General features: G+C 35.6%; 2 protein-coding genes across 2 annotated transcripts; one reads left to right on the top strand and one right to left on the bottom strand.

The window, feature by feature from the left end:
- The first annotated feature begins 6089 nt into the window (after positions 1 to 6089).
- On the top strand, positions 6090 to 8772 carry LOC113495981. Its single transcript, XM_026875010.1, has one exon. It carries the CDS (start codon positions 7072 to 7074, stop codon positions 8761 to 8763), a length of 1692 nt encoding a protein of 563 aa, XP_026730811.1. The 5' UTR covers positions 6090 to 7071; the 3' UTR covers positions 8764 to 8772.
- Positions 8725 to 22959, bottom strand: LOC113495982. Its single transcript, XM_026875011.1, has 5 exons — positions 22552 to 22959; positions 15576 to 15660; positions 14323 to 14556; positions 12128 to 12257; positions 8725 to 10070 (listed from the first exon to the last, which is right to left on the bottom strand). The coding sequence occupies exons 2-5, from the start codon at positions 15642 to 15644 to the stop codon at positions 9970 to 9972; spliced, it is 534 nt and encodes a 177-aa protein (XP_026730812.1). The 5' UTR covers positions 15645 to 15660; positions 22552 to 22959; the 3' UTR covers positions 8725 to 9969.
- Between the last annotated feature and the right edge of the window lie 376 nt (positions 22960 to 23335).

The following is a 23335-nucleotide window of genomic DNA, read 5'->3' as shown; positions in this document are numbered from 1 at the left end:
TTGTGTTCTCGTATAAAAGTAGGCGACAATGTGTAGCCCAGTGGAACATTTGTTTGCCTCACTGCCCGCCGCGATTGTTCCGTAACACACATTTGGGACAAACTCTGTAATTGTGACATAACAATACATCGCGATCAAGATGTTATTGACATTTTTGAGGGAAATGGGTACACAGCACTTGTTTTGAGTCATGGTTTTGATTTAGTAGCTTTGGCTGCGTTTTTCACTGTTAAGGCAGACAACAATGTGATTTCTCAATGACTAATTAAACCCAAGTGATTTGCTCTTATCCTAGGGTCTAGGTTATATTGCATTCTGCATACTGCAGGTTCCCGAAACGAAGGTTTTGCAAGCTTCACCGGACTGTGAGGAACTAGTTGTAGTAGTGTAGTTCTATATCCGTAGTGTCATGTAGGTATGGACATTACAAATTTGTCGTTATTCTTAGTAACTTCTTGAGGGATTTCAACAACAATACTAATATTACTAGCGGGGTCCTTATTTCTGAAGTTGAACCGTGCCTCTTCGTACCTCTCCAGGCTACCAATAATTAGCAGTCAGATTGTGCAGACAGACTCAGGTACATTCTAAGAAATCGTAAGTAGGTACAAATGCTACTACATCTTGCCAAGGAAAGTACATTTTCCGTGTGGTTGACGATTCTGATGGGATGCTTTCATTGAAAGAGTAAGTGATGCGCGCATAACAATGCACTCGTCATTGTTCGAACAATTTGTTCACTGAGTCTATTCTGAGCGGTAAACATGCTTGTTAAGGTAAGTTTTCTACTATTGGGTTCCTTGAAGTTCCTTCGAGATATTGCTACTGCTGAACGAAATTTCCTATTCGAATACATTTAGGTATGACTTTATTTTTATTGCTCCCTTTGTTATATCATAGGTACCAAAGTGGTATTACTTATTTTACCTAATACTATTTTTTTAATGTTTGTTCTTTTTCATGAATAGATTACTCTATTTTGTTTTTTACTTGTATCGTGTATAGTTGTATGTGTTAAAGTTGATCCATTGTTTTCGTTTACTATTTTAGTTTTTATTACTATCTACTTCAATTACCTAAAAAAATACAGGCCTGAGAATAAATTGAATAGTAGTGACCTCTAGCGAAATGTATGAAAATACTTTCTACCACCATAACTTATTGTAGTTTCTACTGGCTATAGATGGCGCTTAGTGGAGTACTTGTCAAGTTACGTTGCTTACTTACTAATGTAAAGTGATATCGTTAGAGGGCGTTGTTTTTGGAGGAAAAATGAATTGTTCCAAATCCAAGTTAAAGTTTGGACAAAATGCTATATGGTGCTACATATTTGTTACAGCAATGGAGAAAATGATAATGCAGGAAACAAAACACTGAAGTTGATTTTTCAATAATTATAAATTTTGTATTCTTTATTAAAAATTTAAATTCATTGTGAAGTAAAATAGAGCTCAATCAACCACATATGTACTTTTATGAAGTGGTGCATACATTTATATACAAAACTAAGCCTGTCCACATCCTATAGATTATTTAATTTATAATTCCTTGCACGTTTAATCTTGTTACCCTCATTATTTGTAGGCGATCAATCATCCGCAATTTTATCAAGAGTCTTGCTCAAATTTCAGGAAGGCGATAAGGGATAGGAAGATAAAGCCTAATCACCATCGAAGATTTCAAGTCCTCAAGAACGTTTACTTAGTTCGTTCTTAAACAAAAGCATTCACAAGCTCGACAAACAGCCACAAGTCGTAGTTCAACTATCAAACATTTCACGGTCAATGCAGCTGTCGTACTCCTAATGCGTTTGTATTAAACCTCGGTGCGCAGTGCGCAGGGAAGCAAGCGGCGTGAGAGCGGCCGGTGAAAAGATTAAGAAAGTGAAACCAGGTAGCGAGCCTTGACCGTCACGCCGGCAAAGCGAGAGAAGTACAACTAAATTTGAACAAGTTACACGAATTATCTAATGGATTATAAGGAAAAGTGTCATCATTACATTTTTGATCGGATTTTAGTCTGCTGCTGCTGTTTACACCCATTTTATCTATATCATCGTCATCATAATTTAAATTACCTACATTATGTTCTGACATAGTAGGAACTTCTCCTTGAACGGTTTTTTTATGAAACATATAATATATAGAGCATTATTTTCTCAATTATGCGTTAGAGTAAGTAGTGATTCAGTTAATATCAACCTAACTATTGAATTTGAATAAAAGGGAAGCGGTTGATGTGTGCACTGAATGGAGAGCTGCGTCACAATAGCAAAATGTACTATTTATCTATGAGCGTCTTTGAGTAAATAGACTATGATTTGAAGCAGACAGAAGCTAAAACAAATCTCATTCAGGTCATCAAGACAAATTCTAAGATTGTTTCATTTTTTACTTACCTTAGTAAGCCAAGGAATTACACAAGGAATCCATATGGCCCAGGATAGAGAATCTTCGAAGGATTTGGAGGAGATCTTTGCCCAGCCGTTGGACACAGTGGGCTATATAAAAGAGACAATGAATGAAGTAACGGTGTCACACTGTCACGTAATTGCTTAGATTATTTGGATGATACTCGTACCTACCTAATTGAATCACCAGTTTCATCTTAACTAAACCTATTGCTTATTGGTATGTTGTATTCGTTTCATTTAAGTTTTACTAGATCGTCTTTCGAGAACCATTTTACGTTTAACGTAAAAAAAGAGACCGGTCAAGTGGGAGTCGGACGGAGCAACTATGAAAGTTCCGCATAAGTAGATAATAGAAATTCCAATAAAAAATGGTCAGTCATTAAATTTATGACCCTTTCAATCGTTGCTTAACCTGGATGATTTTTTTTTCATTATTTGTTGTTATAGTGTCAATAGGAACTCATCATCTGAGACAATTTGAAACATCTTGCTTTTACCGTTTATGATATAGACAGAAAGAGGAGCCTTGGTAATGAAGCTCCGTTTCTACTCTTTGGATACGTAACCCTTAAAAAATTTAAGCTACATTTTAAATAAAATATATCTAAACAAATTACAAAAATGTATTTCCCACCGAAACAAATGTCCGTCTCCACAGCGGTCCGTAATCTAGGCCTCCGTTCAAAACTATTCTGGTTCACAATTTGTCAGAGTGTCGTGGAAAGTGTTTTTGTTCTTATAACATTTGGCGGCAATTACGCTTTCGACCATGATGCAATTGTCGGCTGGAATAACGACTGATACGTAATCATAACAGTTTATTGAGCTGTGGACACAACGGTTTGTTTTGAACTAAAAACTTCGGAATTATTGGTCAGAGAGAAAAAAGTATTTTGTATTTTAAGTTCTAGATTGTAACTTGGGAATGTGTTTGTTTTGTGGTGGCAGATCATTGCTCAGATTAGTAGCTTATTTTTTTTACTTGTGGGAACCTTTTATGATATTCCTCAGCCTCAAAAAGCTTATCACCCAAACATTTGCTCTGAATAGAAATCGAAAACTTAAAAATCAATCGTGAGCACTGACCACTAGACCGACAGCCTAGTAGACTAAATCTCGCCAGATAAAACACGTTGACACGGGAAAAAAGCACACAGAAGTTCTGCTTTTTTCTCATTGATAGGGATCTTACATGGATTACTTACCAGCAAAACATCAGATAAAAAGTACACTGGACTTACCCAAATAAACTTACACAGTCAGGAGGATCAGAATTTCGATCCACACTTTAAAGGACAAACCAGGGTTTCAACTCAGTTCACAAATTCGATTTAAAAATAATTCCCAGTTACCTAATATTAGTTTTACTATTTTTACCCGACGACAATGCATTGTCCAAAGCTTTCGTCCGCCGTTGTGTTCTCGCACTTTGGCGAAGAAAGCGACCACAACAATGGTGGCCACGAAACATAAACAGTTCGCTGCAACCACGCTTTCTTTCTTTTATTTACAACAATAACTGTTACGTACAAACTTGGATATTAAAATGCAGTTGTTTGTGTTCAGTTTTGGGAACAGAAGTCGTTAGGAAGCCGCTGCGTAATTCGAAGAGGAAAGTTCTTTTTAGATTATAGCTACTGGCTGTGGAGGTCTTGACGCATATGCGTAAAGAAATAAATAAACAGGTGCTTAAGATTAAATTCTTTTATAATCATGAGCCCTTTGGTCCGGTTTAAAAATAATTGATGCATTTGGCCCGTTTTGGGCTACTTACGTGTAGTTTCTTTATTCAATATATTTTTATTCTACAAAGAGCACATAATATATCAAATTGAAATTGCGGAGTTTTAGAATTATATTCGACAGTAAATACAAACCCCTAAAGAAAAGATTTAATTTAAAAGATCTGCAGACCGGGCTTAATCCTCGGCGTTCCTTGATTAAGACCTAAATGTTGGCGGTTTTCTATTTTAGGCTTTCGGTGTAATAAGATGCGGTTACCAAGTTCTCTTAGTTTAAATTAACTGTTCAATTCATTCTCAGTGTTTTGGCTCAGCACTTGTTTTTGAATATGTCTGCGTGGTTCGAGGTATTATACCTCTTTGGTGAAATCTTCGAAAATAATGAAAATTTTGCAAAGCTATGGTTCGCAAACTCTTACTTACATATCGTCTTCTCTAACGCTTATGTTATGCCTTGTACTAACGGATTACGAAATTTTTAGGAATATATGGCTACGGCTATGGCCTTCGCTAATACTGACCTCCTGGAAGCAGGGGAAGATACAAATAGAACAGTAGCGGCTCTTATAAGATGATCTTAATCAAGTAAGATTCTAAGCCTAAATCCTAGTCTGATGTTGCATTTCTTACTTACCTATAGTTTGCCATTTGAGTTACACGTTTTGTGTTATTTGACATCACGGATAGCCGAGTGGCATGGTTAACCACGAAAGAACTGTGCGCGTCATGTCACGGATTCGATCGCCGCGTAGGACGATTCCAAGTATTTAATTTTGTGTTGTTTACGAGTTTTTGCTCTGACGCCGTTTGTCTTGTGCATCTGCCATGAATGATTGTGATAAAGCCTGGTGCAGGAGTGGCTTAGAAAATATATATTTAAAAGTATTTTTCTGTCTGTGTACCGAGATTCCCCACTTTTTAATTTAATCGTACACATAACCCGTATCAACAGTGGTATCACTACGTCACGGTAGTGCTCTGCGACACTTCTGCCACTCTCATTTAACGCCAGCCGTCCTTTATGCTTTCTACAGTTTGAAAATGGACAAATGTATTATGAATTTCTAAGATTATTTTATTTAAAATCGCGACAGACATATTACTTAATATACATTTTGAAATAACATCTAGAGAACTGTCAGAGAACCTACCCTAATTTAGGGTACTTATATGTATATCAATTTATTGTATATATGTGTATATTTAATTGTAAAGTGAAAAGCAATCTCCAAACAAATAAACAATTGTTTTTTACGAGTCATGATCCACTTACTTCCATTTGTTATATTACGTAGACATTATCCAATAATTTGTTTTAAGATTGCAAATGAATTATAAAACCATTATCATTCTACATTGACCCATTAAGTATAATTACGTATGGACTCGTGTGATCGCGTCTTTGTACGTTACGTTTTGCAGGTACTATGTACGTCAATACAAAGAAATTTCTATTATGTGCCACTGTATTGTTTTGTGATTTGCCTCAAGTTCCTTTCTCCAAGCATTAACCTCAGTTACGTAAGTCTAAAAAACAAACTCGAGAGACAATTTGCGAACGACGTCTTTTATCCACATTAACATAATAATCGCGATGATGATGATGAGTGAAGGCTTTGCGAAACCGATTCACTTTTGTTTTCTTTTTAAATGAAAGGTAAACGTTTACTATTTCTTTTGAGTTATGAGTGCGTTCGTATCACACGAAATGACGTCGATATACATTAACAAGAAAAGTAAGTCAGATGTGATTCGACATTCGTCATTAGAAAAGTCTTTACTTTAGAATTGTCCTCAATAAACTAAATGAAGCATCAGATGTATCCGGATGCTCTTGATATGTTCTAAATTGCTTGCTTCATCAAGACAACAGTACGTTTAATAGAGAAAATTTCTGTTAAATTCCATTTTTCTCCACGTGTGTACTGTTTGGGAGCAAGTCGGTCCGGTAAAAGTGCAGTCTACAATTAGAGCGAAGTTGATCGGAGTCTAGATAGGGATAATAAGTGGGCTTGCGATTATGGAGAGAGCAAACACGACACGAAGGAAATAGAGTACAAGGGGCCGACGTTTTAGGTCACATTGTATTTAGTTTTGAAAGTTCGTGTGTTTGATTATGTCACAAAATTCGTAGGATTCCTACATAGAAATTGTGTTGGTGTGACAAAAATTGGTTTCATAAATGGAACTCCCCTATTATAAACAAACATAAAATGAGGTTCTATTCGTGAATGCATGACCTTTTGTGTAAAGAAATCCGCACATGTAAAGCCTGGTATTATTAAATTTCATGTAATTGCTATTGTGATGCATTGAGATAGAAAGTCTAAAACTTTGATAAATCACAAATTGTATGTGAAGATTTCAAACGTGCATGATCCAGCAAATGAAAAACATGTCATTAAACATGTCATTAGTCTGTGCTTGAGATCATCGCTTGCTAATTACTTTGGTATTTTAATACTTAATTACATGTTCAACACGAACGATTTTACTTTGAAAGTGGGTTCAAACAATAAAGTATATTCTTGAAAATGTATTGTGCCTTTGTTAGTTGATTTGCGTAGAGATGTTAATCGTCATTTCACCGAGTCGTGTGTGAACCGCGAAACTTTCCTATTATCCATGGAGAAAATATCCCATAAAATGAAAAACGGTTTCACCCGTGCGCGGGTCATGGCCCTGAGAGTCGCGATAGTCAATTAAGATAGTCGCCGGCAAACGACAATCGCCACATAATTATCTCGCTCATTCCTCGTGACCGTACTGAATCAGCATTGCATTAGAGCGCAGGGAGGGTTAGTGTGCATCCACTATCAAAACTATATCAGTGGGCTGCGGCGGCCGCCGGCGCTCAGTACTCGCGCGCCTCGCCCGCGTGCCGACACGCGAACCAACGAAAGTGAAATAAACACGATGAGAATAACAGTGCGCTTTTTAGTTTTCTGTGGGGTTGCCCTTGCGCATGTTGCCGCGGACTCCGAAGACCCAACACAGATTGAAAAGTATGACAAAAAAATTAAAACATACCAATTAGATGTTCCTGGAAAGGATCCAATCACAATTATAGAAAATACATCAAATGCCAAAAATCTGGAAGATAAATGGGAAGATATGACTTTTAAACACAGCGATAAGGATGATATAGAAATTAAAAATTTAATGACACATATTGTGCATGACTTCGACGGAAATCGTCCGAGATGTTATGGTCCTTCATGCCAGGATGGATACAACAATGAAGAAGAGGAGGCGCTGGATGAAGACATCTTGACTGCAGACAAACTTAAAGATTATGGAGACTTCCCACGTGATCGTTTACAAGCGATAACTGCTTTGGCTGCAAAACTAAAAAAGGATAAACTGAAAGCAGATCGCCTTTCATCGATGAACAGTGAAGCTAATGACGACGAAAATAACGGCAAAGTGTATACAACTTGGAATCGGTTGAAAGTTAAGCAACACAAGCATCCTTACGATGACAAAGATGGATGGGTGAGCCTAGAGCCGGTGGCATGGTCTACAAGTAAAATATCAAAATGGAAACCCAATGTCAAGAAACAGAAACCTAACCACTGGAATGATGATGATGATAGATTCCCAAGTGATGATAGATTCCACAGTGACGATAGGTATTACAATGATGACCGATATCAAAGTGACGAGAGACCAAATAGTTACGACAGATTCCCTACTCAAGAACCAAATAATAATTACAACTACAAACCCCAGAAAAAACCTACAACTAGACCTGGATATATCAACAATAAGCTGCACATGGCTTCCGAATATGAGTCTGAAGTACCATCAAAGCCTACATGGGCTAAACCAGGTCATCAAGCAAGTTACCCTTTAACATGGGCTCCGGATGAAGGCAGGCGGCCACATAAACCAAACTGTGATAATAACCAGGAAACTTACGCTGATGACGACGCAGTCTACTATGGAATGTCTGACTCTGTAGTAACTGATCATCGACCTCCGAACTTTCCTTATGAATACGAAGCTCTTCACCAATCAGCGAGTTCAATGCAAAAACGCCCTTACAGAAGACCCACCCAAGTAGTTTATTCTGGAGGCTCCGATTATGATAATGACCGTATCTCTCGCCCTCCTCATGGTGATGGTCAATGGGTACTACTATCAACTACTAAAGGATACAGAAACAAAAAACGGCAGCGTTCTCTAAACCCCCCTGCTGATGACCGCTCGGATGTATCAACCATGACGTCACACCAAGCTGTAGCTCTGACTGTACTGCCCGTTGATAAAGCTCACACTAATATGACGACTTCACATGGAGGTATGTTAGAAGTGGAAAAGAGTTTTCAAACTGTCGAGGAAGCAAAACGTGATATGGACAAGAAGCATGACCTAGATGTTGCTATGACGCAGTTTAGGCCTGTGGTGAATAAACATCGACTACTGAAGAGGAAGATAGTGTCTAACGTGGCTCCCGACAGTTCTACTTTATTAGCCGCAGTAGGAGCTGGTATGGTACCTGCGACCATGGCCATGGTAGTCCCTATGATGCTAGGCAGACGTAAAAGGGAAATAAGAACACCAGAATTACAATTAGAGAATTTATTATATGAATACAGAAGATAGACTTTTAGTTATAAATTGTTATTTATTGACTATTTATTGAAATAATTTATTTAAATGAAGGTGTGGACTTGTGTGATTGTGTCTGTTATATCTGTTTTTGTACGTGTGCTATATTTATGTCTTGTAGCAAAGAATATAAAAAGTTGTGATTTATTGAGTTATGTTGTTTATTGATTAAATAGTACAAAAAATACTTATTTACTTATTTAAATCCTTCCTCTGCTCATATTTAATGATATACGATTTAGTGGTTTCTTAGGTTTACGCGAATGTTAAACACGATTATGTTATATACGATTTAATCAATCAAAATCATATGCACTACTACCCTGTAGTTTCTTTTATATTGAATTATCGATTTAAGAACAATTAAATTCATGAACAGAATAATGAGAACGTCCAAAAACGTTGAAAAAATATAAAGCGATGTTTTCTAACAATTTTGTTTGAATAAAAATCTCAGGCATCATTAATGCACTCCACAAAGATGGTTTACATTGATATAAACTTTACTGCAATATACTTATAGTCTATCAATCGAGACTTTCGTATCACATTGGTACAGCTAACGGTACTTTTACAGTAAGAGGATAACAAATGTATAATGACTCTACATTTTGGACTTCTTTACAAGCTAGTACCTACTAGGAAATGTCTCACGACCAAAATTGTTGATCAAAGTCCATTCAAATATACATATTTGATCGTCATGTACATTTCAATGTTGTCTTTTGTTTTGTGACTTATGTACGTTTATACTCTGTATTCTGTGACTGAAGGTTGAGGACAGTCGTAGTCGAGAACGACACACAGAGAAATTACACCACCGAATGTCATTGACAAGTAATTAAAAAAAAATCGTGATAAAAAGCCATTTTTGAACGACACTTGCTAATAGGGTAATTTACGAAGAAATCTGTTTAGTCCGTCAAACAGATTTAAAAAAATATTAAACAAAACATTCGTGTGACGTCACTTAACAGTACCTTACTATATAGCTAGTGATGTTCTTAGCCCCCCGTACCATGCTTAAGTGCTTTTCATATCCTTACTTTTAAATATAGTAATAAAATGAAAACTACGTTTTTAATAATTTTTGGAAATCTGTCCGACGGGCTAAAAAGATTCATATTTTTAGATTTAGTCAAATACCCTATTGTCGTTCTTACATTCGGCTGTGTATTCTTATAAACGATTAACAATAAATTAGTATTTATAGTAAACTTCTCCGGGGTGACTGTAGATGTTCCCTGTCCGGATTGCTTCCATCAGATATTTGACGCTGAACAGACAAACTATCAGGAGCACTGCAACAAATAAGATAAATTTGAATCATAGAACGAGAAGTAATATTTTGCTTGAATAAACACAAGAATTTCCACACACTAAAATATACATCTAAATTGCAAGTGGGGTTGCTTTAACTTTAAAAAAACCCGTCAAATGATGCAAATATGTATTTTAACTTTTAAAAATAAAATATCTAAACCAAAATTAAATTCCCAAGTTCCGGTAGTGAATATTTATAGATTAGGGAGAGAAAGTAATGAAAGCCGTACGGTCAGTACATAAAACCATCCTAAATCCTAGGAATAATGATATTCGATAAAACGTGTTTACATCCTATATCTGAACAATCACTGGTCTGGTCATTGACATTGTATTGCTTAGTCCATGTACCGTAAATTCAAAACAATTGTTATTATGATATGTAGGTGCTAGTGTTATTTGCACTAAGGAACATGTGGAATTTTTTGCCGCATCAGCGTTTGCTGCTTGCTTAAAATTGCATTGGTTTGACATTGAATTCCGTTAGTTAATTCAGGAATTTATAGTGTTGAGCGTCAATTGGGTGACGGAAATACTTTTTGTAGCAGATATTATTGACTTCAAAATATATGTGGCATTCAAGGAAAGTAAATTAGCAGAAGTGTATCCAGGTATAAACCCGCTTGACATGCCTTTCTATACAACAATCTTTTTTTTACTCTTCTTCAGCTCCTCCCATTATCAACGAATCATCATCATCATCATCATCATAATCATCATCAGCCTATCGCAGTCCACTGCTGGACATACGAACGTCAACGAATGCATGACGACTACTGTTCAACATAATTGTAGGGTAACAATTGAACCAGTAATTACTATAAACGTTTGGTATTCTATGTATCCGGCAGTTCCTGAAGGAAATGTGTAGTTCTGTACACGCTATAGGAGTTACACAATATCCTTGAAACTTATATATGATCTGTTTCCTGTTACAGGTAAATTGTGATACGTAACGAGAGACGGTTCCTTTTGGCTCTAGTGAGGTCTGGCGAAGTGTATGTCGTGTGGCAGAAATATATTATAATAGATAGAAATATGGAAACTTGGTTTGGTTTGGCTCGAGACAGTTTGGTTATTACATTTAAATTAAAATTGCTGCTCTTGTCTAAAATATTTGAATAGAAGATTTTAGTATGTTTAATGGGTATCAGATAACAAGCAACGCAAATTGAACTTGTAAAGGCACTAAATTGCCATTTTACGATAAATGTTATTATTACCTCTAAACACAGATTTACTCGTATTTATCACTTAAAGTATCATATAAGTGGTGCTCATATAAGTTATGAATGAATAGAGTTCTCACCTACGAGCCTGTAGAAAACCCCTCCATTAATATTAAAAAAAAAGATATAAATCCTATTCAACTCACAACTGAGTGAAAATTCCAATTCAGAATGGATTGGAAATGAATTTCTATTGGATTTGAGAAATGCAACCAGAAAGCCGCCGTTTCAATAACTATTTTTATCTGAAGAAAGCGAATCAAGGAACGAGCGAGAAAACTTGAATAAGACTAATCGAGTTTCTATCATAATTGTGGAAAAAGTGTTGGCAACAATATTTTGTAAAAAGAACATCACTGTTCACTTCTTTTTAAATAATCAAGGCTTTTTAATACTTTTCTCAGTCGTAGATTCTTGTGGTTAGTGGTCTAGCTTGATGTGAGTAGACAGATATAAAATTTATTGCATAGCTATTAAGTTTACAGAAAACTAGACAAAAGTTTCAATGAAAATATATTTAAAAATATATTGACGCTGACCTAGAATATATATTATTTTTAAACTTTATGTGGGATATCAAAGATTCTTAGATTCAAAGATTGGTGACAAAGAGAATTCAAGAAATAAAAGGCTCATTTGTAGGACTTGTGTTTTGATCTATCATTATCTCTGTCTTCGAAGAATCCTAATAAATCTGCTATATTTAGATCTTCTCTGCCACTCTTTTTTTAAATTCGATAAAAAGGCTTGGAACTAAATACGTATCTGTAGTTCTTGTATCTACGGTTACAATCACATGTACTCACGGTCGGACAGGGCAATCAACCCCAGCTGTATCCAGCCGGCAGTGAGCGCCTCCCACACTATTAGTATAATCGTGAAGAATAGGTGGAAGAAACTGTACACGAAGAACGTCGTCACCAGACAGTAGTTCGCCTGGAATTTTAAACTTTATTAGTATGTGCAATAGTGATTAAAATGTGTGACGGTAATATGTTATGGATACAAAGACAGGTAGGCTAAGTGGAAAAGGTAATTTGAGGTTATTTTCATTGAGGACTATGGACAATGGATTGGTCTAAGCCAATGATTAAAAATGCAAAACATAAGAGGACGCTGTATTCTAACAGCTTGGTATCGAGATACGTCTCTTAGGACTAACCTGTAATATCTTATATTAGTGTCTGTGGACTATAATCGATTTGGAAATATTATCAAATGTACGACTTCAAAAAATAATAAATTCTCCTTAATTCGACCATATTTTTACTTCTTCTTGATAATTTCGACGTTTTCGAAACTATTGGTTTTTATAATCATTTTATTACACTGAAGTTTCATGCCTGAATACCTACAGCTACTTGTAAAATCACAGTCTTTATTGAGTTTACTTAAAAACAGCACAAGAACACGTTCTTGGCTTAATATCCTAATCGCGTGTTCAGATATTTCTAAACAAGGGTTGTATTTCGAATCTGGCACACCTTGTTTTCTAACGTTAGTGATACAAACCTATTTAGTTATCGCAAAGGTTTTTTTCTTAACATTTATTTTAAAGTGTAATGTAATAAACGTTAAGGTCACTGACCATTCAACCTTTTTCTGATTTCACTCTTTCTCGAACCACAAATACCTAATTGATACAGCGATTAAGCTAGTTTCGTAACGGCAATCATCAACGAAAGTATTATCTTGTATAGTAGAAAATGTTCCGTGAAAACTAATTTATATCTTTTAATTTATTTCAATGGCAGCCATTTAATTTTGTTGATGGAATATTGAGGCCTCTCTAATTCCGCAATCAAGTTACATAATACTTTTTTCGGTGCGTGCATGTATTGACGTTATTGGTTGAATGGTCTCGTGCTTGTGCTTTGAATCGTATCGCGTCACGTCATCATAAAAAGTTGAGTGTGTTTACGTCATGTAAGTGTTTGTGTGTCGTAGTATTGGATCAAAATAGAAAGAATCGATTTCGGTATCCATTTTTTATGCCTTTTCTTTGCTGCTCATATAAACAAGTGCGATGAATGTTAACTTTATTAGCTTTTTAAGTATCAATTGGAAACGAATTGAGGTTTGATACATGTAAGACACATGTACACATGATAAGATTGATGTAAACATATCAGACGTAGTGATTCAAATGAGATGTACTGTTTGGCATCGTTACATAAAAATTTATGCAAATTAATTGCACGGCAATAAACTCTATCAAGACTTGTCTACCTCGTTTCCTCAATTTTCCAATTAAAATAAGAATATTTTATAGTTTTTCGAGCACAACCTGGCAAGCGCTCTGCTCGCGTTATTCTAAAACCTGTAAGGAGGTAGGTATTGCATTTAGAAACTAAGAAACAAGTTACACACGGCTACCAACACGACAAAACTACTTTTATTTTAGAAGGAGGTTGTATACTATCGTGAAAAAAAGAAAGGTTAACGATACTGCAAAGGTAAGTAACGACTTTCTGTGATGTCATATATTTTTTGTAAGAAATAAGAAAATAAAATTGCCGACATTCCTGACACACAATGGAGTGCTGACACCGGTCTTGATATATTGTATCCTCGTATCAATATATTTTTATTTATATCGTATTGTGGACATTCTGGGAGGGACGCAAGGAGTCAATATAAGGTGCACAAAGTGTTTTCCTTGTAAAGTTATGCTCAATATAGAAGATGTCAAGATATTTTCTGAGCTTCCGAATGTGAAGAAAAAGAAATAATTGTACAGAATATTATTTTGATCTGTTCCATTCGAAAAAAAACCAATCGAAATAAACATAAGTAAGTTACTCTTATGTGATTTATATTGGCTCAAATAAAGATCAAAGTTACACCGATAAGAAATATTATAAAGAATTAGATTTTTTGCTTCAATATTTTAAAATCTTGATCCTCATTAAACATCTTTTACACTATTTCCATCTCTCTCTATGTACAAGATTATAAGCCTCGGTATAAATATTAGATAAAAACCAAAATGAAATCTTACCCTATAAGCGCCGCATGTAAACATAATAGCAAATAGGAAGAGCATCAATCCTATAGCGATGTACGAGAGATAGTAAGTGAGCACGATTATGCTTTCGAGCGAGTCTCTCGTGGACCCGAAGATGCTCTCCAAATTCTCGAAGTTTCTGAACTTGCCATCCTTCTCGTAATAGTTGTTTGTCACGTTCAAGCCGAGTTGGTACAAGTGGAACGCCGCTGTTGCTATTGCTATTAGCTGAAATAAGAAAATTTATATTGAAGAATATTTTTCATTGAATTTTGTTGGTTAAGTTTAGCTTTTGATATTTAAATGCATTTTTTACGGTTGGGACAATTTTTTGGGATCTGCCATCATTTTCATAAATTCTAAGAGTCAAAATAAGAAGATACATTGTCCCGTTTCTTCTCTAAATGAGCCATTAATTTCTTGCCCGGGTTAGCATATTACGTGTAAAATAAAATAAAAACACAAAAATTTCACAAGAAATAACACACAAATACTAAATTCTATTACATTATTACAAATAAGAATATTTTCTTTTCTTTACAACACATAACATCTCTATTATATGTACAAGAACGTGAATCTCAAACGCCTGATAAAATATTCATAGCAAAGCCGCAGAGCATCAACATGAATGCAAAATGCATCTGGAGTAAGTTTCTTCGAAACGAGTCATTTCAGGCCACTGTTAAATTAAAGTATGTTCTTAAGTTCAGAGAAATAGAGGCTTACTGTGATTCTGAAGTAAAAACATTTGTTAAGCTCCTGCACAATTGTAGAATTGAGTTTGTTTTGTTTTACTTTGAACAGTAAGTACGGAATGTTAGGAAGTTATTGAGAGCGAAAAGAAGCAGAAACTAGCACGGAATGTTTTTGCTTCAAGATCGTTTTTTAAGATAAACAAATACTTTTGACACGTTGCGATGGATATATACAGAATTAATTTAACACTTACCTAACAACACGAAACAAACACAAATCGTATTAAACTTTGCTACTAACAGATAAATTGGGTAATTACAATTAGAAGTACACTTCCTTCTGTGTTGTACATGTATCCAATTAATGTTGAATAAATATTTTTCAACCTAACTAAACTGAAGAAAAAGTTCAACATCTTTCCCAACTCTGAAAATATATGACGTTAATCCCAAGAAAAAAATTAACCAAAGACATTGATTTCAATTTTATTCAGACTATATTTAATGTAAATAATGTTTCTACAATATAGAATAGGTAAGTCTACTTACTATAACGATGTATCCGAATATAATATTCCCCACTCGGAGGGGGAAACAGAATAGAAACTTTCTCGTCATGTTGACATCTGAATTCCTGAAAAGATGAAAAAGGGATATATTAAAACACATTTTTTTTGTAATTCAATATACACACATTCCCTATCTTTTACGAGTCAAAATGATTGGCTAACGTCAAAATATTAAGTATCCACTTTCATATAGGTAAAAGTTAGATACCTACATACAATTTTCTGAAACCCTTAAAAGCAATATTTACCAAACTTTCGAGAAGTTCACATCACTTTCTAGCCCTATACGACCATTTATAAACGTTCCACACTGCAATGCGAAAGTTTCAAACTATGCCAATTAGTGTTTTAAATGAAAATTCACTTGAACTTGAACTTTAACGATGATATCGCAAACACATTTTATACGACGTACATTCCGCCCAAATTAAATGTCAGCTTGATATTCATTGCTCGCTCTTTCCACTACACACTCAACGAATCCAAACAAAACTATCTATGCACTGCACACGACCGAAACGTACGCTATCATAACACCATGTGCTATTTCAGGTATCTAGGTTCAGCGGACCTAATCGTAGCGAACAGCGGCCAATTTAATTAGGTCTTAAATTTAGTGACTTTATAATGAGTGTAAAGGTCTATTAAAGGTTGCTGGTCGAGGAAGCGTCTCCACGGTTCGCTGATCGTTGTAAAAGTTGCAGTGGGGAGAGGGTCCCTGTGAACGGGCCAAGGTCGGGAGCCCAGTTTATAAAAAGGTACATCGTGCCTAAGTAGCAACGTAAAAGGTGGGTCAACCTCTTTTATATGCGATAAGAGTTCGGTTGGGAATTTGGACACCTGGCTTTAAGTGCGCTTGAATATGTCGACGATACCTAAGTATAAACGTATAGATCCTTTTTGGTCATGTTGTTTTATTGCTTACGGTAGCATCACACGTGTGTTTTCCGCTTTTGTTTGTCAAGCGGTGTTAGCAAACTTTTTCATCTATACTTCTATACTCTATACTAATATATAAAGCTGAAGAGTTTGTTTGTTTGTTTGTTTGTTTGTTTGTTTGAACGCGCTAATCTCAGGAACTACTGGTCCAAATTGAAAAATTCTTTTTGTGTTGAATAGACCATTAATCGAGGAAGGCTTTAGGCTATAAACCATCACGCTGCGACTAATAGGAGCGAAGATACAATGGAAAATGTGAAAAAAACAGGACGGTTATAAATCATAACTTAAATCTTCTTCTACCCACGGGAACGAAGTCGCGGGCAACAGCTAGTTCATGAATAAAAGAAAACGGGTCGAGTTTTGTAAGACTTTGGTAAGAGTATTGAATATCAGTATTGAGAACTAAGGTATTATGTACCTGTTAGTGTGTCTTGAAGGTGTTTTACTCAGTGTGTCAGAGAGTTATTACATCATTTTCCTCTAGACAGATTTGCATAAGGTCACATCGGTTGTTTACTGCAATTACGATGTCTAGTAGATGTATAGACTAGGTGTGAACGGTACTGCTAGGGAAACCAAGGTCGGTTAATAAGTGGCAAGTGTGTAAGCAAAGCAACTTGCTTTTTTAAGGTTTTGTAGAATATGCTCTTAAGGTGTCCGATTAATGAATGCTTTCAGAAACAGTTGTTTAAATGGTTTTATATTTTAGTTCAGTTTTTTTACGTCAAAGGAAGTATTAATCCTAAGATGGTGAAACGTAATGAAGTAGGGCTAATTACCTACGTCACTTGTGGGTAAAAGTGTACAGATAATGACGTCATACGAAATTGAAACTTACGGTACCAACATCATTTTTCGTTTACGCCATTTTTTTACAAAATGCCTATTTTTACGTAAATACCTATTGCAGAAAAATTATAACCTAAATATTTGTCCCTAGTTGTTATCAAACCAAAATACTTGTACAGATGCACTCACTAAAGTGCCAACTAGGTCACCTTTCTGCTATTATTTCTCGACCTTGATCCCAGAAGGAACCGTTTAGTTTCATTTCATACAGTATGATGATGATGGTTATTAATTACTGTGTATAATTTGTCTAATGATAAGAAGTTGATAAGAATGAAGACAATGAGAAAATAAAAATAACCGTTTTTTCAGGGCCCATGTACATGCCATTACCATGCCATTCAGCCCTGTACTGAATACTGTCACACTGCTGGGCACGAGCCTCTCTTAGCGTGAGAGGTATCAGGCCCTAGTCCACCACGCTGACCAAGTCTGAGTTGGCCGACCTTACATACCTTCGAGAAATTTATGGAGCCCTCTTAGGTACGCAGGTTTCCTTACGATGTTTTCTTTTTCCTCTACCGTATTCTAAAGCAATCGAAACTGCAGCGTGTAACGGAGATGGCAAACGAGAAGATGTCTCGCTCCCACAATCGAAACTATTAATTAAGTGGGAGACTCGATGAAGGCAACTAAAGAAGCAAGCTCCTATCTCAGTAAGCTCCTATAAAATAATACTTAATTTGAGCATGTTAGAAATGTTTTATATTCATTGCAGTTTTTCACGAAGACATTATCAAAATCAATTTTCCTTTTATTCCATCAAATTCAACTTGACACTCATAAAAACTTGAAGATCACTTACAGCATAATAAAGTGTAACAAAGCATCGTCATCGCAAGATAAAAATGTCCTGTTAATGATTACGCAAGACCTATTTAGAGTAGTTAGGGATATGAGCACTTTGATAAGAGTTTGCGCCATCGTAAAACTAAGCCGTCCCATGGAGATGAAGTAATTTTATTAACGTGTTTAGTGTCTATTAAAATTCTTAGGAGTATTATGCTCTTAGTTTCTGAGCGACTATCCAACGACTATGTGGACAGAATATATGTTAATGTTGGATAGCATCTAGTTAATATATGAAAGTACTATACACAACGCCTTATAGTTATGGAATGTTTGAGTGTCAAAAAATGGTAACTGCTGAAGATACCTTTGACATAATATCGTAAAATTGACCATAAAGTATCGAGGAAATATTGATTTTTTTTAACGACTCCCGCACTAAGGAATTTAATCCTTGTGTCGCGGGGGGTTTTACAAACATACAAATCACATGCACTCAGAACAAGCATTTGTGGATCTCACTTACTTATCCAACGCGGGGATCGAACCCGCGACACGTCGCGTACAGTGGTTTTGGCGTGGTGACCTCAACCACTCGGCTATCCGTGCAGATTATTGGATTTAAAGTGAAATAGGATTTTAGGCAGAAGTTTCGTTTAGATTTTTTATTCGACTTTAAAAAGGCGGAGGTCCTCAAATCAGCCGGTATTTACGGACATTTCTTTTCCGCTTACGTTATATTTTTGATGCATATTAGCTGTTATCTAGTCCTATAAAACAATACAGTTATAAGTCCTTTTTAGTGTATGAGCATGACTGTTAATTTGAGCAACGAATTTTTAAATTCCCTTCAAAGTTATTTATTCGTATACGTGGACGCTCGTACGGAGACCTTTGTGTCGCGAGTCCGAGTCTCTCTTGACTGTCTTTTTAATAATGCTCCATGCATTATTTTAAAAAGATTTTCTCAGGAATAAGTATCACTTCTATAAAACGACAACTTTGTAAAGACGGTAAATTATGCACTATATTTCTGTGGTACTTGTATAAAAGTACTACTTAAACGTTAAGCCTTACAAAGCACGCGCCGAACAATAAAAAGGAACTAAATATTGAGCACAACGTTCCTCCCTCGCAATACATATATCAATAGGCCGCAATTATTCACAATTATACCACTGGGACAATATACATGCATAATACATTGTGTATCTGCACGGCAGCTGCACGCTGACGTTATTTGCATCACAATATGCACCTGACAGTACCGAGCCATTTTCAGTGGTACCCGGTCAAGTACAACTGCGTGGATGAAGGTTTAATGATGTAGAAATGAGGTGCGGTTTGCGTGGAGTAGGTATTTGTTGTAAAAGGAATGTGTGGTGATAGTTTGTTATTGTAAGATAGTATATGGTGTTATGTAAAGGTGTAGAATATGAGCAGTAGACGGATAGCCGAGTGGTAATGCTGACCACGACAAATAATGTGCGCGACGTATCGCGAGTTCGATCCCCGCGCATAGGACAAGTGTTTGTGTGATTCATGAATGCTTGTTCTGAGTGTCTGTGTCTTTGTGCTTGTGACTTGAATATTTGTGAAACTTACTAAAATACTTTTCTTGACACTTTTCTGGAACAACTTGAGATTTCGTGACATTCCTAATCCTGAAGCACTGTTTCGTTATGATCTCCATTGCCAGATAGTCGACATTTTCAAACGACAACCAAGCAAGTAACTTTTACTTGCTTGGTTGTTGTTTGAAAATGTCTGGCTAAAACATTCCACCATCCAGATTATCAAGTATCTACTTATTAAGATCGTTAAATCCTTTTAGAAGCTAAATACTGCCTCATATAATTTCAAGCTCTAATATTACTAGGATTAAGTAGAATTTTCCTTATTTCTATAATTTATCGTATAATCATAGACTAGTTTAACAGCCAATTCAATAAATAGCTTTCCAGAAACGTTTTATTACCACCACTGTTGTAAGAATATGTATGAAAATGTATTATTTTATGTATTGGTCGCTTTCATTGCGACCGCGGCTTAACGTAGGCGGTAAAATACGGGCCTGCTTTGACATTTCTGCATAAAATAGGCCTCGGATAGTGAGATAATATAAACATCAGTATAAAGTTAAATGTCGGATAAATTATCGTGTGCTAAGGTATGAAAAGATTTATGTTAATAAGGCCTTTTCGGTTAGATACTTTAAAATAATTCGCTCAGACGTTCTAAGATTGTCAGTTTAGTAAAAGTATTCGTAATGTGAATATAAAACATTAAGGTTCCGAATATAGATATTATAATTAAGATTAACGGTGGCCTACTACCACGTCTTAAACTTATTCCGAATATGAGAGAGAGATGATGAAAGATGATGTCCATGCGCGCCATCCAACTTCAATAACCATTATAACCTTCTGTGGTCTCCTTACAAGTATTGACGATATTAAGACTTTTTCTTTTTCACAGGTAATAGGTGCTCTACACCAACTTCACACCATTACATATGTAATACTCACTATTCTACAAACTAGTAGACGAGGAAATGAGATGCCGCGTACACTCTACAGCGTGTACGCTCTCTCGCTCACACAATTGCAACTGTTTTAATTTAAGTCATATTGGTAGGTACGTCCACGAGATGTAACAAGTGAGAAAACTTAATTAAAAATTAAGATACAATATGTAAATCGTGAGAATATTCGACGGCAACAAGATGTAATGGATAGGGTCATTAACATTATGTCTTAGTAACTTTTTGTAGATGTAAGAACATCGCGGTATTTCCACGATTAACGTAATGCTATGAGAGGTTGTTACAACGCTTTTTATGAGTCTAAATAATGTTATTTTTGTGTTTGTTGCTATGTCAGAATCTATAGAATAGATCCTGTTTAGGGTTCCGTCTACTATTAATTTGTAAAAAAACTTAACAACATTTTGGGTAGTCTATTGCTGTGTAATTGTAAATACCAGTTGATCCGTAGCTATTGTGTTGTTCGGTATTTTTCTAGTTCATGTACAATCTAAAAAACTTACTAGTAATATGGCTTCGTATTGAAAAGATAATATATATAATATAATAATAAAGTTACTTTGTTTTGCATGGTTATTTGCATCCATAGCAACAAAAAGCGGCATCGCATCAAGTCCAAAAGTCCATCCACGGATTTAATAAGATACGGAACCCTTAGCACTCGCGTCAGACGCGCTGGACCCTGGTTTTATTATGTTACTATAATGTTATAATAAATTATACATTTGGATGATAAAAATATCAACTCGTTTTCTGATGTCATCGTTTGTATAATAGTTACCTTAAATATGTACAAATTATGTCTATTCTAATATAAATTTTATGCTAATCATGTATTAGGTATTATTTTTTATTTTGTATTTTGGATCAGAAATTTAAATCTAATAACGATTTTGTAAAATATTTTCTTCTCAGGCTTTGTCACATATTCCGCCATGTTACGGAAATTGAGGCTTAATATTGTGAGCTGATCAAAGAAAATTAACAATTCGAATTTTTCAGGTATTACTTTACCTGTATGTAATGTATCCAGTAAGAAAAGCTAAATTTTCCAGTTAAAATGAATAAAGTATGTAACAAAGTAAGTATGTAACAATTTGGTAAAACACTGAAAGATAGATCCGAGATCTATCTTTCAGTGTTTTACCAAATTGTTATCTTTTAAGACATACATAATTTGTCAATACTAGATCAAAATTAAATGGCAAAGCTATTAAAAAGTGTCACACTTGTCTTGTCAACGGCCAAAATACGGGGTTAACGAACTGGTTTCATCGCTAATTAATTAATTCTTAGTAATCATCATTCTAGTCGCCTTCAAACAGGATCTTAATCTGCCATTTAAATTGTTTTTTTACCAAATAGGTAGATTATATATGGGATTTGAGATTATTGGTTTTATCATTTTCATGGCATTCAGTAGCATTTTAAAGGTCCAATTGATCAATCTCAAAGGTTGCCCTTTGGGTGGTACAAGCAAATAAAGCAAAAACGGGAAAAACGCTCCGTACGTCCGTCTGTCCCCGAAGTATGTCTCACGAATGACGGTCGTTTTTTGGATATTTTGAACAAAGACTAGTAAAAAGGGGTTAACTAACAAGCTTTTTAGAAATATCAAAATTTAGGTAACAGCGGAGTAGGTACGATATGTTTAATGGACTTCTTCCGTATAACATATAAGATGTTTGACAAAAACAAAAAAACCGGCTGAGAACTATAAAGAACCGCTCAGCTACGACTTAATATCCGAAAAAATAAAACTTGTAAGATAAGCATTCACAGGTAATAGACTACGAACTATTAAAATTAAATAATGTTGTTGATGACTTACCTAAGTAAACTTGATTATTTTCCTCAAATACTTCACGAATATTTCAAGCAGCAAGTATTATCTCATCACAAGCATATCACATCATCACACACACAAGCACTAAATAAAAACACTGGCCGCTAACACTAAGTATCGATTAAAACTAGTATCGATTAAATTAATTATCGATTTGTTTCGCGTGTTCAAATTTCGAATGCGGGATGCGCTCGCGCACGGACGCGCGGTATCTCAGAGACGCGGAGGCATACAAGTTACGTCACACGGCAAGGCCGGTCCGGCGACGCAACCTACTGACTACTCCGATCGGGGAATTAATCGTCGCACCAAGGTCACACCGAAAATGCTACCATTTTATTTGTAAGTATTGATAGTTCCGCCATCTTGACGAATTAAGATAGTTTGTCATGATAGTTACCCTTACTTATTTATTAAACATTATATTCGACTTGTATTACCTAGACCAGAATATGTCTTGTCAATAGCTACCGTGAAAACTCATCTTTTCTAACTCTTTCAATCGCGGAATCTAGCTTAAAAAAACAGTTAAATTGGAATATTTCAGTATTAATTAATCAACGTCCTTGAAGACAAAGGCAAAAAAGGACAACAAAGGACAAGGGGAACATTGAAGTGAGTAGTGTGACCGACAAGGGTCAGCTAGCCGGTGCCGGTGAATGGAGTAAGACATGTCATTCACGTCACCTGATCGCGTCACTGCGGCGCCGCTGTGTATTTCATCTAAAATATCACATCGAAAACAATTTCAAAGACTCGATTAGCCTTG

This window comes from Trichoplusia ni, chromosome 7 (assembly GCF_003590095.1).
Source record: "Trichoplusia ni isolate ovarian cell line Hi5 chromosome 7, tn1, whole genome shotgun sequence".
NCBI classification, from domain to species: domain Eukaryota; kingdom Metazoa; phylum Arthropoda; class Insecta; order Lepidoptera; family Noctuidae; genus Trichoplusia; species Trichoplusia ni.
This window is presented reverse-complemented; position numbering and strand designations above follow the sequence as displayed.